The 11,643-nt window shown below is 45.9% G+C and overlaps 7 protein-coding genes across 7 annotated transcripts; 3 read left to right on the top strand and 4 right to left on the bottom strand.

Moving 5' to 3' along the window:
• Nucleotides 1-19: 19 nt before the first annotated feature.
• Nucleotides 20-795, top strand: LOC6533037 (EKC/KEOPS complex subunit Tp53rk). The gene has a single exon (XM_002093736.4). It carries the CDS (start codon nt 90-92, stop codon nt 762-764), a length of 675 nt encoding a protein of 224 aa, XP_002093772.1. The 5' UTR covers nt 20-89; the 3' UTR covers nt 765-795.
• On the bottom strand, nt 757-3,072 carry LOC6533036 (pentatricopeptide repeat-containing protein 1, mitochondrial). Its single transcript, XM_002093735.4, has 2 exons — nt 1,152-3,072; nt 757-1,095 (listed from the first exon to the last, which is right to left on the bottom strand). Exons 1-2 carry the CDS (start codon nt 2,967-2,969, stop codon nt 805-807), a joined length of 2,109 nt encoding a protein of 702 aa, XP_002093771.1. The 5' UTR covers nt 2,970-3,072; the 3' UTR covers nt 757-804.
• Nucleotides 3,073-3,131: 59 nt separating this feature from the next.
• Nucleotides 3,132-3,725, top strand: LOC6533035 (protein Asterix). Its single transcript, XM_002093734.4, has 2 exons — nt 3,132-3,368; nt 3,435-3,725. The coding sequence occupies exons 1-2, from the start codon at nt 3,213-3,215 to the stop codon at nt 3,603-3,605; spliced, it is 327 nt and encodes a 108-aa protein (XP_002093770.1). The 5' UTR covers nt 3,132-3,212; the 3' UTR covers nt 3,606-3,725.
• A 75-nt stretch (nt 3,726-3,800) lies between these two features.
• On the bottom strand, nt 3,801-5,259 carry LOC6533034 (ubiquitin thioesterase OTU1). Its single transcript, XM_002093733.4, has one exon. The coding sequence runs from the start codon at nt 5,087-5,089 to the stop codon at nt 4,031-4,033; it is 1,059 nt and encodes a 352-aa protein (XP_002093769.3). The 5' UTR covers nt 5,090-5,259; the 3' UTR covers nt 3,801-4,030.
• A 771-nt stretch (nt 5,260-6,030) lies between these two features.
• LOC6533033 lies at nt 6,031-6,675 on the top strand. Its single transcript, XM_002093732.4, has 2 exons — nt 6,031-6,335; nt 6,399-6,675. Exons 1-2 carry the CDS (start codon nt 6,318-6,320, stop codon nt 6,567-6,569), a joined length of 189 nt encoding a protein of 62 aa, XP_002093768.1. The 5' UTR covers nt 6,031-6,317; the 3' UTR covers nt 6,570-6,675.
• Nucleotides 6,676-7,411: 736 nt separating this feature from the next.
• On the bottom strand, nt 7,412-8,261 carry LOC6533032. The gene is made up of 2 exons (XM_002093731.4): nt 8,006-8,261; nt 7,412-7,789 (listed from the first exon to the last, which is right to left on the bottom strand). Exons 1-2 carry the CDS (start codon nt 8,189-8,191, stop codon nt 7,616-7,618), a joined length of 360 nt encoding a protein of 119 aa, XP_002093767.2. The 5' UTR covers nt 8,192-8,261; the 3' UTR covers nt 7,412-7,615.
• Nucleotides 8,262-9,294: 1,033 nt separating this feature from the next.
• On the bottom strand, nt 9,295-10,947 carry LOC6533031. Its single transcript, XM_039374052.1, has 2 exons — nt 10,007-10,947; nt 9,295-9,952 (listed from the first exon to the last, which is right to left on the bottom strand). The coding sequence occupies exons 1-2, from the start codon at nt 10,064-10,066 to the stop codon at nt 9,335-9,337; spliced, it is 678 nt and encodes a 225-aa protein (XP_039229986.1). The 5' UTR covers nt 10,067-10,947; the 3' UTR covers nt 9,295-9,334.
• Between the last annotated feature and the right edge of the window lie 696 nt (nt 10,948-11,643).

Below are 11,643 nucleotides of genomic sequence, written 5' to 3'. Positions count from 1 at the left end.
TTTTCCAACCCCTCTCAACCACGCCACTGCGTGGAGTTGCCACCTCGGTTTAGACAACTGAGCCGGTTTGTTTTGATGCGAAATAAAAAATGTCCCTGGAAATCCTGAAACAAGGCGCCGAAGGACGTCTATATCTGGGCGATTTCAAAGGGGAATCCTGCCTGATCAAGGAGCGGTTCGTGAAGAAGTACCGCCACCCGGAACTGGACACCCAGATCACGCGGCAGCGCATGAAGGCGGAGGCCAAGGCGTCGGGAAGATGTCTAGCGGCCGGAATCCTGGCACCAAGGATCCTCCACACGGACCTCAACACCCACAAGCTGTATATGGAGTACTTTGATGCAGCCAAGACGGCCAAGCAGTTCATCCAGGAGACAGTGTCCACTCAGACAGAGGCTGTAGCCATGAAATCTTTGCTGGCGTTCTGCACGCGGATCGGCAAAATCATTGGGAAAATGCACTCCAATCACATAATACACGGCGATCTGACCACTTCAAACATCCTCATCAATCCCAAGGGGGGCGACTACGATGTCATCCTCATAGATTTCGGCTTGAGTCACTACAATGAGGCCACCGAGGACAAGGGTGTGGATCTGTACGTTCTGGAACGGGCGCTACTCAGCACCCACAGCGAACAGCCGTATCTATTCGAGCACATCCTGGCCGCCTATGGCGAAGCATACAGCAAGGACACGCAGGCAGTGCTCTCCAAGTTCGAGGAGGTGAGAGCACGCGGACGCAAACGCACCATGATTGGTTAACAGATACTAATAAACTTTATTGGGAGTTCAACTATTTAGCTTATTCTATCCTCTTCAACAACTCCTTGGGAGGGTCATCCTGCAGCTCATGTATCTTGATCTTCTTGATGTACTTTCGCTGTTTCGTTTTGTGTTTAAGTTGCTCATGCTTGAGTGGTTCCATTCCATCCACTGGGGGCAGCTTGAACTTCTCATACGGGCGCTCCTTCATCTTGGTAATGGCATCCTCCAGCTTGAGACCGGCCAGTCCCAGCTCCTCGTAGTACAGGCGGTATTTATCACAGAATTTTGAGTGTCCCTTCTTGAAGGCTGCCGTCTTGGTTGATGGATGCTGAATGTACACAACAATTAATGATTGCACCAGCAGAAAATTGGCGATAAACTCACTCTGGCATCGATGGCTCGCGCACAACCCCTGTGAAAGTTGTGCAGGTGACGCAGGAAGGATTCATTTGGCTTGAGGCCCTCCTCCAGACTCAACTGAATGATCTCGTTGACGTAGCTGAAGGATTTGTTGGCGCAGCCCTGTCGCAGCATGGCCCCCAGTATGGGCATGTTCATCTTAATGCCCGCCACCTGCATCTGTTCCAGCAGCTCCCTAGCCTCCTCCTGTGTGCGACAGCCCAGGGCGAGCACACCGTAGGTGACAATGTCCGGCCGCAATCCCGCCGTGCGAACCATGTGGAGCACTTCCTTAGCACTCTCGTAATCGAAGCGCATGGAACGCTTCTTGATCAGTATGTTGAAGAAGTCGATGTCCGCCTTGAGTCCAATCTTGCGCACAAACGTCAGCAGCTGCTTCTCCGCAGTATTTGTGGGTGGTATCACCTCCAGCATGGCGGTAAATGTTTCGATGTCCGGCGTGATGTTGTGCTGCTTCATGTGCTCCAGAAAGCCAGTGAGACCGCCAAGTAGCAGGAAGCGCTCGTGTGGACGTGTCACCTCCTCCAGGGCCACCAAACTGCCCAGATGGGGCTGTGGTAGCAAGAGATTGGGTAGTTCCAGCTCGCTTGCTGTTGTGGCCACCTCAATCTGGGCAGGCAGCGAAGCTGTGCTGGATTGTACACTGGGTAAATCATCTGCCTTGCCTTCCTCCAACTGGAGAACTGGTTTCTTTCTAGCTGCCGATGGCGCAATTCGATCGAGAACCTCACGCATGGAATCCAAGTCACCAAAGCCACAATCCCTTGCACATCTGAGCATCGCATTGAAGCTGTAGTAGTCCGGGCTAATACCTCGCTGCAACATGTTGTGCCAAGTGAGCAGAGCATGGCGGAAACCGTGCTCCGAGTGGCTGGCACACGCCTGCAGCAGAAAGTTGAATGTATCGGCATTCAGCTCCAGCTGGCGCTCCATCATTTCATCCGCAAGCATGTAGGCGGTGTCCACATCGCCGCATCTTCCATACGCTTTGATCATGGCATTGTAGTTCTTCACATTTGGTTCGTAGCCCTTCTCGAGCATGTTCTCCCGCAGGATTTGGGCCTTGGTTAGGCCATCGCTCAAGGAGGGAGCATTGGCGCAGGCGTTGAACAGTGAGGTGTAGGTTCCTCCGGTTACTTGAAGGCCGCGTTGCCGCATCTTGGTGTACAGGGAGAAGGCCTTGCGGGTGTAGCCCGCCTTGGCACAGCCACTGATCAGCAGATTGTATATGTACTTGTCCGGCTTGGCGCGATCTTCCTTCAGCATCCGTTGCTCCAGCACAGCGATGGCATCGTTTAGGCGATTCGCCTTCAGATGATCCTTGATCTGGCGGGCATACTCCACGGCTTGTAGTTTCTTTGAGCGCCTTGTGGGGTTGCTAATGAATTCCTCTTCCTCGACATCACCCGGATCTTCTGCTACAACTACCTTGGCATCGCCAAAGGTGTCCGGATCACCAAAGTCCTTTACCTTTTTGGTGGACTTCTCTTTGGGTTTCTTTTCTGGCTTCGACTTGTGGCGCTCGTTTGGAGGTGCTGTGACAAGTTCCTCCAGAACTTCTTCACGAAAAGGATTTTGGTTCCGGTTCGCCTCTCGTTTGGTCTGCAAACCGGCTTCTTGATCCGTAATCCTCACGTGCAGCCGGCGGTTTTGTGAGCACGACCAGGTTGCATGCGGAATCTCTAGCCGACTGATATAACTATTTAACGGTCTGCCGGTGGCATTTAATTGCAAGCCACGTATGTGGCAGCTCATCGAACGGCTAAGCAACCGCAGAGCCATGTTTTCTGTTGCAATTTTCTGTGATTACAGTGATTTTTATGTAATTAACAAAACTATTTTAAACGTGCGTGCGGCGGCGGTGTAAATAAAGAAACAGCTGATTGGAGAGTGTTGCCACCTGAAGTCAAATGCCATTCAAACAAGTACGCAAGCAGCGTACGTGCCATTCACATTCCCCGCACACATCCATTGGAATCTGACCTGGTTTTTTGATTAAATTGGTGAAAATTAAATAAATTAAAGATGAGCATCACCGTGGATCCGCGCCGCAAGGAGAAGATCAACCGCTACAAGGCGCCCAAGAACCAGGGCCAAAGCGGCGGCGCCAACGAGGACATGATGCCCGATTACATGAACATTCTGGGCATGATTTTCTCCATGTGTGGACTGATGATGAAGGTAATAACACCTTGAAGATTACAACCCAGTGACTTGGCACTTATCAGTATTTACCATCCCTCATAGCTGAAGTGGTGCGCCTGGTTTGCGCTGTACTGCTCCTGCATCAGTTTCGCCAGCTCGCGGGCCAGCGACGATGCCAAACAGGTGCTCTCCTCCTTCATGCTGAGTGTCAGTGCGGTGGTGATGTCCTACCTCCAGAATCCCGCTGCCATGACCCCGCCATGGGCCTCCTAGCACTGAACCTAAGATAGCCATAGTAAATGTAATGTAATTGTCCATTGAGATGTGATGGTCAACTTGGAGTTTGATACGCCTCTATTTTCCTCGACGCTCAGTAAACGAGTTGGTACGTAATTGGATGTTCTTACTTCTTTTCATCTTTAGCTTTCTGGAACTTGGCCAGATAACCAAGAGATAAGATGACAAGTGTAGTGTAGATGAAGGTGTATACTTTATTGCATTCCGAAAGGGATTTAATGGGGTCTAACATGAATACAGGCGGCTGGGCACAATAATCAATAACTTAGGTAGGCGGTGATGTGGAGGTAGTACTGCTAATGAGATGACTCCTCGCACGGCGATTGTGGCTAGGTGGTGAGCAGGTAGTAGGCGAACAGCATGAAAGCCACAATGTAGACGGTGCCGAAGATCAGGACGTATTAAATCTCTCCAAAGCTCTTGTGTCCGGTTTGCTTGGCGTGCTCCTGGGCCTGCACTTGGCCGACCAGCCTAACATCGCACTGCATGCAGCGCAGCGTGAATTTGTCCACATTGGTGTATTGGCGGGAGGACTGCGCCTCGTTGGCCAACTGCTCGGCCTGCTGATAGACGCCCACCTCCTCCACCGGGAAGATGGTAGCCGGAGCAGCACTCGACGATGTCTCCATGTACAGTGGATCGTAGTGGATGCCATCGAAGAGCAGGAAGACACGCAGTCCAAAGTTCTTGTCCTCGCCAAATCGATTGATAATGGCGTTCTGTATGTCCACCACATCGATCTCAATGCCATAGTAGTTGGACAGTATGGACACCTCAATGGCGCCGCCCCAAGAGTCCGCCTTCTGTATCCAGGCGCAGTACTCGGCATTCGATTTGCCCAGCACGGCGTCGTTGTAGCTCTGCGGATCGGCAGCCACCTCCTGGGCAATGATGTGTCGCATCATTTCGCTGCCCTCGTTGTCCACCTTCCCGTTGAGCACGAATCGAATGCTGGTGAAGAGGCACGAGTTGTCCGCCGGCACCACCTTCTTCAGCAGGATGCCATTGAAGTCGCCATTCGGCCCGCTTTCCGTGGGCGCCACCGGCAGCTGGAACTCTGGTGCCTGGGCAACTGGACCGCCAGCGGTTTCCTGCAGCAGCTGTGCCTCCTCCTCGGCCTGCAGACGACGCGCCAGCGCCTCGTCATCCTCCATGCTGCTGCCGCCAGGCACTGGGGCAGCGGTAGCAAGGGCGGTCGCTGGTGCAATTGCCTTCTCCTCGACAATCAGCGTCTCTCCGCTGTTGATTCCGACCGCCTTGAGGTCGCGCTGCTCCTGCTGCTGCGAGAGATCCAGTGGCTTGGGCGGATAGCCGACCAGGACGTGCAGCTGGGGCGCTTGGATGTCGGTGGCCTGGACTATTTTCGTTTTCAGCTCCCCCAGCGTCGTATGCTCGTTCAGGTCGTTGACAATGAATTGACCTTTTTTGGACTTGAGCTTCACACTGAACGAACCCGTCATCGTATCCGTTTGTTCTCTTCCTGTGCGCGTGTGAATGAAATTGGGCTAATTTTGAGTTTGATGGTGTCCGCTATTTGATAACTAATAATTTTGTAATTTGACTAATTTGTTTCTTTTTTTTATTTGTGTTGTTACAGAGTATCGACGCTATCGAATTTCGATAGCTGTTGGTATTTCGATTAATGTTGGTACTTTTGTGCTAAAGCAATGGATGTTTTATGTATCGATAGGTTTTTTGCAATCGGCGTAGATTGATGTTGCTGGACTTATACATTTTTGATAAGGGTGGCAGCCCTGGAATATGGCGCCAATCATTTATATTTTAAAAATGTATATAAACGTGGGCATAGGAACACATGTGCATAAGGAAATCAAAAAAAGGATATATTTGCTCTGCTTCTTCTCTTTTTTGTCGCTTGTAAATATCCCTTTATTATTATGGATTATAAAGAAGAAAACTATGTTTTAAATTGCTTAAATATAAAGGATCTAAACTATTTACGAGTGGTTTACCTTTACAATCGACTTTTATTCTACAGTACAGCACAATTAGCAAGATTGGCAGGTTGACATTGTCAAACCGCCTGCTTAAATTTAAATTTGCGGAACAGATAATTCAGCGTTTGCCATCTTACACACTTGAAAACATAACTATTTTCGGATAATTCAGCTACACTAGCCTATTATGGAGGTGTGAACGAAGAGCTAATGGCTGATCAGAACGTTAAGGCCAATGTCAAGTCGCTAATTAATATTTAGCAGAGAATCCGTTCGCAGCTAATGGCCAACTCAAATAGAACCCAGAGCCAAGGAAACACCGATTAGCAAAAAGAAGCGAAGCCCGGAGAAACCACAAGCAAACAAATGGCCCAAACATAAGGCATCGAAAGTCCAACAATGAAACCACAACTTGGCTACGAAAAAAAGGGAACCTGGCTTTTGTTATCACATGCGTGTTGGACTAAAATCACTTTTAATAGTCCAAACAGATTGATTTCCCCCACCCACCGACTCGTCAATCACTAAATCTTTGGCTGACGCTCCGCGTTGTTTTAGTTTCTATGAAAGACGAGCGGTCCGCCAGCCGAGCAACTCACTCTCAACTGAACAGGCATATAAATAGACGGGTCGGCGGGGTCTGGTGATCAGTGCAAGCAGGTCTGTCAACGCGCAGTGCGAGTCCATCGATCGATCACATACATCCAGCCCAACCGAAGCCACATACAACATGAAGTTCTTGCTCCTGGTGCGTCACCTAAAAACCCGACATGGAATACCACATCGAAACTAACTGACCCATCCTTTACAGAGCGTGTTCCTTTGCCTTGCCGTGTGCTTCATGGCCACCAGTGCTGCTCCTCGCGAGGAGGCCATTCCCGACGGCTTCGAGGGTCCTGGCAGTGAGTCCGCCAACCCATCCGACGACCAGTCCTTCCTGCTCAAGCTGAAGCTGCTCAAGAAGCTGCTGTTTTTGGGCTAGACATCACACCACATCACACCCATTAATGGATTTATAGTTTAACTATGTGTTTAGGTTTTTAAGAAGAAAAAATGAGTGAAATTAAAGAAAGTATTTGGTAACAAAACTTCAACGTTTTCATTTCTTAATGCAAAGGCATGAAAGTTGCAAAGAAATAGTTGAGTCAAAAAAAGTCAAGTTCGCTTCTTGAGTCTTTCGTTTGAATATGCCCAACCTTCACTCTCAATTAGTTTTATTTCTTTACGATAACATTAAAATCATCTATATTTTGGTAATGCCTCTAATAAACTTGAATGTGGCAGTTTATAGTAAGCCTAAAACCATGTGCTGCAGTTGACCTCCCGTCACTTGAACTTTCCTTGAAACTCCATATTGGTGACGAATATTATCGGAAAAGTATGATTTATGTCTGATTTTTCGTGACTTGCTGTCTGTGGTGAGTTTTCTAAATAATTTATTTTTACATATTTCTGATAATTGGTAATATTTCATTTATTATATTTAGTTCAAGTTTTTTCCAATAAGCTAAATCAATATTAGCTAATTAAAGCAATCAGTGAAAATATCATTGATTAATAGGCAAGATCATTAATCTCACAGCTTGCCGCCTGTATAAGCGCACCATTTTACATATATAGGACAGCAATTGGCCAATATCTATACGCATGTAAGGAAGATTCCGCTCGCTTTTCACACTCTCTCCGCAGAAACGATACGAAACGTGTTTCCCATTCAGATCTAGGTAAACAAAAACTCGACCCGCTGCCAGTCATTAGCTCCTTTTTGGACACACATGGAGATCTCATCCCCGAAGCCGTGGTGATATAAGAAAAGCCGACGTGTACGAAAATAACATTTATTTTAGTTACGATTACGTATACTTTACTCGTATGTATGTGCTTTTGTGTGTGTATATGTGTGTTTATGCATATGGTATTGTCTAAACAAAACGGGTTGAAAATCGAAATGCAGTGGGGGAGGCAAAGTTCCCAATTGGCTGGACTAGAATCTGAACGGTGCTAAGCAAATGGCCTGCGAATATTCTCCTAACCCAGGAGCTTCTTCAACTTGAGCAGCTTCTTCAGCTTGAAGAGGGACTGCGGATCCTGGGGACGCTGGACATCGTCGAAGGCAGGCTGGTAGATATTGTCGCCGATCAAGGACTCGTCCACGGGCACGGCAGAAACGAAGGCGATGGCCACAAGGCACACAAAGATGGTCTGCAAAATATAAATTGTAAAATATTTATAATATAAATATAATGCAAATGTAATATTCTTAAATTTAATTCAACTTTAATTAACTTCAACATTCTGTAGGCTTCCTTTAATATTAATATTGAAAAACTTTTGTCAGGACACACAGAAAGGTTGTACTTGATTGAAAATCATTTTAGGCTTACGCCCCTTAATCCAAATTAGTATCCAAATACTCACCAGGGCAAGGTACTTCATGATTGCTGCTGCTGGGTAGATGATTACGCTGATTAATCCAAAAATCGACTGCACTTGGCTCCATCTGCCAACAAGGCTTTTTATAGCCGAACTTTGGGTGACCATCGATGATAATGTCATGTGTAAACTGCAGTTCGCAATGGAGAAGAGGACAAATGGACGATACATAAACAAAAGACTGGCGCATAAATAAGACGGTAAGCGAAAAAGAAGTATAAACAGAAAAAACCTGGCCAAAAGCGGACCTAAGGGGCGTGGCATATTGAGGCAGGTGCTTTGTTTTTTTGGGCAGATTCAACAGCGAGATCGAAAAGCAAAACCAGGCCGCCCTGTTTACTTGGCTTTTGGTGGCATCTTTTGTTTGCTGCGCTAAGCCACTGAAGAAGTTGATCGTTGATTAAATAATAATCAGACTGGGTAAATGAAAACAACGACTAATGAAGGTCAACTCAAATGCGGTCAGCCCAGTAATGTTTACACAAAACCCGGAAGAAGGTTGAAATTGTAATGCTAGGCAATTTAATGGCTAATTCCTATATCTAGAGCCCTATGATCGGTCACTCAAATGGTAAATTAATCTGAAGTTCAAGATCGAAACGTCAATCGGTGGCCAAGCCAATTAAGTAAATTATCACTTGAGAGGAGGCTCCATAAATATTTGACACTTTAAACAGCTGTCAAGCCCAAAGAGTGGAACACTGAATCAATAAAAGTAAAGTTGAGCTAAGCGATGGAACCATTTTGGGTGGGGCTGTGGTATAAAAACCAATCTATGAATGGTACGGAGGCCAAGTGTTTTCAGCCCAGTCATCGTGCAAGTATCGACGATGGAGATGATCTTGCAGCTGAAAACCGGAAACATTCGCCCTGCTCTAAATATGTAAATTACGAAGTTTCGAGAATGCCGCCACAAAACATTCCACAGTCTGCACTCCTAAACAAATACGTGTCGAATGGATATCAAAACAAAAAAGTTCACCATGACAACAAATTGAAAGATTAGATTGTATGGATGGATCTTTGAGTCAGTCTTTGTCGTCGGCTTGTCTCGCGTGGTTTTAAAACTCATGTTTGATATATTTCCCATGCCCCTGGGACTTTTAATTAACTTTTATGGGCGTGGCTGTAACATGTGTGAGATGTCTCAATCTCGGCGAATTTATAGTGGGAGATAATAAATTTTATTGCACACCCAAAACTTGCTGATAGATGGGACACTTTTGCAGAAATTGTGTAAAAATTGTGTAAGGGCGAAATTTAAAAAAATTAAGTTGTCTGGATCTTTATTTATTTACTTACACGAAACTAAAATTATTCGTAATCAGTTGATACTTCCGAGCTATCCTCTTTCGGCTGAGTAACTTCTGTACTAGTTTCTTCATTTTTCTCCACTGGCTTGTCAGTCGTTTCATGTTCTTCACTATCTTTAAACAGCGATGGTTCCGTGTATCCAGGTGGTTTTTTGATGGAGAACTTGATTCTGCAGGAACAGAGCTTCATAACTTCCTCGTAGACTTGTATCAGCTCCAAAAGTACAAGATATCTGCCTTCAGGGACTTGGAAGGGAATCAGTTTGGAATCAATAACGCCATTTTCCACATAATAGAAGCCCGGAACTAGAGGACATGAGACAACGAAAGTCGAGGGCAAAAGGCTTTCGCCCGGAACTCCCTCCACTGTGATATTGCGAAGTGAATCGAGGAGCTTGCAGAGATCTCTGTTTGTCAAGCGTACCAGATCGACTTGGTTTGATCCACTCACTTGATCCGAGAGCTTCCTTACGAAGATGTGCAAGAGGAGTTTGCCCGGGAAGGGAACTTGAACTGTGAGATTCACATTGATCTTCTCATAGTTGACAACGTCGTAATCCACGAACAGATCATCAGGCACAAAGGATTTGGCATAGAACTGCTCCAGTCGCAGTTTAATCTGATTGAAAAACCCTATTTTATGTTAAAATTTTAGTTTATTTAAACAACTCACACTGTGCACTTGAAGGGCTACTAAAAATAAAATAAAAACTGTGCTTTCCAGAGGCCACATTGTTTAATGCTCGTATGATTGACCCATTCAAAATAACTGGCCGAAAATTGCCGCCGTTTGGGCACTGGGAAATTAGCTTGTTCAGTCAGGCCACGTTAATTGGACTAATGACTTTGTTTAGGCCCGATTCTTATCGATTAAAGCCGTAATAGCATACACTATGTGCAAACGGGGCGAATGCGTAATGTGGGTGTTAACATGGCGTATGCGTAATGAACAGACTCACAGCGATAAATATTTTGAAAATCAACTTTGTGATGAGTGTTTACCAAATAGTCGCTGATATATACGAGCGTAACTTGGCGAACTTAACGACGCATCTATCAAGACGATAACTACAAAACCTGATCCCAGTTGCAAATTCGGTGGCCAACCGATGAACTTGAACCAAAAAGCATGAACGTGTAAAACTACTGGGGAAAAACAGCAAAAGTTTACCATGTAAACGGGCATAAATTGTGCCGCCGGAAAGCAAAGGCGAACAAAAGTCTCGGATAAATCATCGCAAACAAAATATATGTATGCCAGTGGACCATAAATTTCGAGCATTTTTATTGCAATTTGCTTGTTTGTAGCCCAAAAAACAAGTGCAAACAGTGCCAGGCAACAGCAAAAGCACAAATGCTGCCTTAAGCCGCAAACTACAGTGAAAGTGACGTAATGCGATGCTACCAACAACAACAATAACAATAGCTGGCTAAAAAATATGTATAAAAACCATTAAACAACGACAACAAAGTACAGTGAAAAGCAACTGAGCAAACGGTCAGCAAAAAAAAAAAATGTCAATGTCTTTTACAACCAAGCCGGCGATGAAGAAGCAGCAGCAGAAACAACAGCAGCAGTTGACCAAAGGGTCAAGGGGTGGAAAGGGGGTGGAGGTGGGTGGTTGTACACCATGGATGGAGGGGGAAGAGAGATAGCAAACATGGCGCAAAAAGCGTACTTTGTTTGCATATGTGTGACCTTTCGCATCGCACTTGGCACGTGTGTGGCGACTATCGAAAAAAGGCAGTTGCCTATGAAACGAAAAGAAAAACTTAAGAGCTCACAGGTGGCTTCTTCTGTTTTCTGGAGTTATAAATATTTAAGAAATTATTTGAGCTTAAATCAAAATTGCATTAAACTATATCACGAGCACATCTCCAATGCAAAGTCGCAGGGCTTTTGCGCGCATCGCATGATAAAATTCACATGCATCGGATGTCGGCTTACATTTTATTTACCTCTCTGCTTTAACGTTTTCTTCGCCATACGTATACTTTATGCGTTGAGCGTTTTTTATATCGCCCGCAATTTACAATTCAATGTCATGCCGGCTATATGGCTATGTGGCTTCTTCTTTCATATTGCCAAATTGAGGCAAAACGAAGAAGAAGCTGCTGCTGCACCAGAAGATCAGCAAGATCATTTTGCTGCAGAACCGGTTGGTTCGGTCACTCCTCATCGGGGAGTACACAGTAAACCATGCAGACAATGCAGCTCCAATGTAAAATTAAGTGTGTAACGCGACCTTGAGACTCCGACTTCAACTCCAGCTCCAACTTTGAGTTTAATTCCAAACCGAACTCCAGGCC

This window comes from Drosophila yakuba, chromosome 3L, assembly GCF_016746365.2.
Source record: "Drosophila yakuba strain Tai18E2 chromosome 3L, Prin_Dyak_Tai18E2_2.1, whole genome shotgun sequence".
Lineage (NCBI taxonomy): Eukaryota > Metazoa > Arthropoda > Insecta > Diptera > Drosophilidae > Drosophila > Drosophila yakuba.
The sequence above is the reverse complement of the archived record's forward strand: the minus strand, read 5'-3'. Positions and strand labels throughout refer to the sequence as shown.

What these genes read in the sequence shown, in the direction of transcription:
- LOC6533037 (XM_002093736.4), top strand. Translation starts at nt 90, where the DNA reads ATGTCCCTGGAAATCCTGAAACAAGGCGCCGAAGGACGTCTATATCTG.
- LOC6533036 (XM_002093735.4), bottom strand. Translation starts at nt 2,969, where the DNA reads ATGGCTCTGCGGTTGCTTAGCCGTTCGATGAGCTGCCACATACGTGGC. An exon ending in CGCGAGCCATCGATGCCAGA is followed by an intron (nt 1,096 to 1,151) that starts GTGAGTTTATCG and finishes GTGTACATTCAG; the next exon opens with CATCCATCAACCAAGACGGC.
- LOC6533035 (XM_002093734.4), top strand. Translation starts at nt 3,213, where the DNA reads ATGAGCATCACCGTGGATCCGCGCCGCAAGGAGAAGATCAACCGCTAC. An exon ending in TGTGTGGACTGATGATGAAG is followed by an intron (nt 3,369 to 3,434) that starts GTAATAACACCT and finishes CATCCCTCATAG; the next exon opens with CTGAAGTGGTGCGCCTGGTT.
- LOC6533034 (XM_002093733.4), bottom strand. Translation starts at nt 5,089, where the DNA reads ATGACGGGTTCGTTCAGTGTGAAGCTCAAGTCCAAAAAAGGTCAATTC.
- LOC6533032 (XM_002093731.4), bottom strand. Translation starts at nt 8,191, where the DNA reads ATGTATCGTCCATTTGTCCTCTTCTCCATTGCGAACTGCAGTTTACAC. An exon ending in TCATGAAGTACCTTGCCCTG is followed by an intron (nt 7,790 to 8,005) that starts GTGAGTATTTGG and finishes TATATTTTGCAG; the next exon opens with ACCATCTTTGTGTGCCTTGT.
- LOC6533031 (XM_039374052.1), bottom strand. Translation starts at nt 10,066, where the DNA reads ATGTGGCCTCTGGAAAGCACAGTTTTTATTTTATTTTTAGTAGCCCTT. An exon ending in TAGCCCTTCAAGTGCACAGT is followed by an intron (nt 9,953 to 10,006) that starts GTGAGTTGTTTA and finishes TTTTTCAATCAG; the next exon opens with ATTAAACTGCGACTGGAGCA.